General features: G+C 43.4%; 1 protein-coding gene across 1 annotated transcript; it reads left to right on the forward strand.

Moving 5' to 3' along the window:
- Positions 1-1,244: 1,244 nt before the first annotated feature.
- LOC139953354 (melanopsin-like) lies at positions 1,245-2,135 on the forward strand. The gene has a single exon (XM_071952862.1). The coding sequence runs from the start codon at positions 1,245-1,247 to the stop codon at positions 2,133-2,135; it is 891 nt and encodes a 296-aa protein (XP_071808963.1).

Genomic DNA, 2,135 nt, shown 5'->3' on the forward strand with positions numbered 1-2,135 from the left:
GGCCTGAAGCCCCTTTTTTATGCACCTGAAAGAACACAAATTTGTGCAAGATTTGTGTGCAAATTTCATCATTCTCTGGCAACTTCAATGACCAATGGCGTTCAAATTTTCTAAGATTTATTATTTTATGCGTATGTTAGGATACACCAAGTGAGAAGACTGGTCTTTGACAATTTACCAAAGGTGTCCAGGGGTGGATTTCATAAAGAGTTAGGACTAGTCCTTACTTAGGACTACCACTAGTCCTAGGAGATACCAACAACGTATAGCTAGTCCTAAGTTAGGAAGAGTAACTCGTCCTATAGGTCGAGATTTAAGACTAGTCTTATCTTGAGTTTATATATAAACTCAAGATAAGACTAGTCTTAAATCGACCCCAGTGCCTTTAAAGACATAACATACGACATCATTGTCATTAGTTGACGGCACAGGGCACATCTTCAGCATTTCTCACCCTGAGAACGAGGATGTTACTATAGCTTGTTAATACACAGTCCTTTTGACTAAAAATTAAACCCACATTCTTTAATTATAAGCTCGTTAATTCATGAACAGTATTACACTTATGGTGGTAGGCCTGCTGCACGTGTTGCTAATTTGGAAGAGTAGGATTGCCTCACATTAATCATTATTGTGCGTCAAAAGTATAGGCCTACCTTTTGCAAATTACAGTGTTTAAGTTCGACGCCAATTAAAACCACCAGCTGATGTGACGACATGACCTGTGAACTTGATTTCATTGTTAGAACTGATTTCCGAAATAACGCAGGACTGCACGCAAGCCTGTGATATACGGCCGGCGGCAGAAAGCATCCGCAATGTATCTCGAACGAGGCACTTAAATCTAATATCTTGATACACAAAGTCAATTTCCAGATGACAATAGATTTGTTGATGATCTGATGATTTTGATAGTACGAGAGAGACATGCTACTAAGTGACAATCCTTGAGGCAGTTTATCCAAATGGCCGCCACAGTTTTAGCTAGCAGTGTGACGTCATCACCGTTGCAGGTCACTGAGACTAATAAAAGGTACCTGCACCACATGTGCAATTGTCAGACGATCGAAACACAATGATGACGAAGTACTCGTACAGTTTATTCACGATTATTACCAATACAGCTTTTAGCTGATTATTGGATGCCTGTTAATCCTGTGTTAATAAGTAACCGTGTGTGTGTGTGAATAAGTAACTGGTGCAACATTCACGATATCCACTGATTGGATTCCACTGCAGCCAGCATGGTGGAGTATAGCAGCTATGCGGTCATAGGCGTCTACCTCTCGACCGTCATCCTGGCTGGTTTCGCCGGTAACGTTATCGTCATCGCAGCCTTCTTAAAATCAAAGAAACTCCGGACTCCCAATAACTATTTGATCATGAACTTATCCGTGAGTGACTTGGCTATGGCGCTAATTGGGACACCCATGTCATGTTCGAGTAGCTTCGCTGGGAGGTGGTTATACGGCAGTTTCGGGTGCTACTACTATGGGTTTATTAACTATTATTGCGGGTGCATCTCACTCAACACATTTGTGGTTATCGCTGTGTATAGATATTTAGTGGTCCTCAGACGACCAAACGGACCCCGTATAACAACTACCATGATACTCAGAGCCATCGTCGCCGTTCACATTATCACGTTGCTTTTCACCACTCCCCCACTCTACGGTTGGAATGGGTTTGTACTTGAAGGTTTCTACACCCAATGCGACATTGACTATCGGACCAAATCGCCACTGTACGTCTCCTACGTGGTTTTCATGTTCGTTGTCTTATTCACAGTTCCTCTTTCAGTCATCTGCTATTGCTACTGGAGCATCTTCTCGTTTCTGAGACGGAGGACGGGGGAGCAGATGTCTCAGTCCGTCTCCATCCAACTTCAATCGTCCGCTCGCGAGATGGAGAAACGGACCACAATGATGATGCTGATTTGTGTGGTGCTGTTCTTAGTAGCCTGGACTCCATACTGTGTGGTGTCACTGTGGGCACTAATTGGTGATCATCGTGGTATCTCCCAGGCTACCTCAGCAGCGCCTTCTCTAATCGCCAAGTCGTGTATCGTCTTTAATCCCATCGTTTACGGAGTGTTGAGCCCTCAGTATCGACGAGTATTTCAGGTAAGGTCATGA

Source organism: Asterias amurensis, chromosome 21 (assembly GCF_032118995.1).
Source record: "Asterias amurensis chromosome 21, ASM3211899v1".
NCBI classification, from domain to species: Eukaryota; Metazoa; Echinodermata; class Asteroidea; order Forcipulatida; family Asteriidae; genus Asterias; species Asterias amurensis.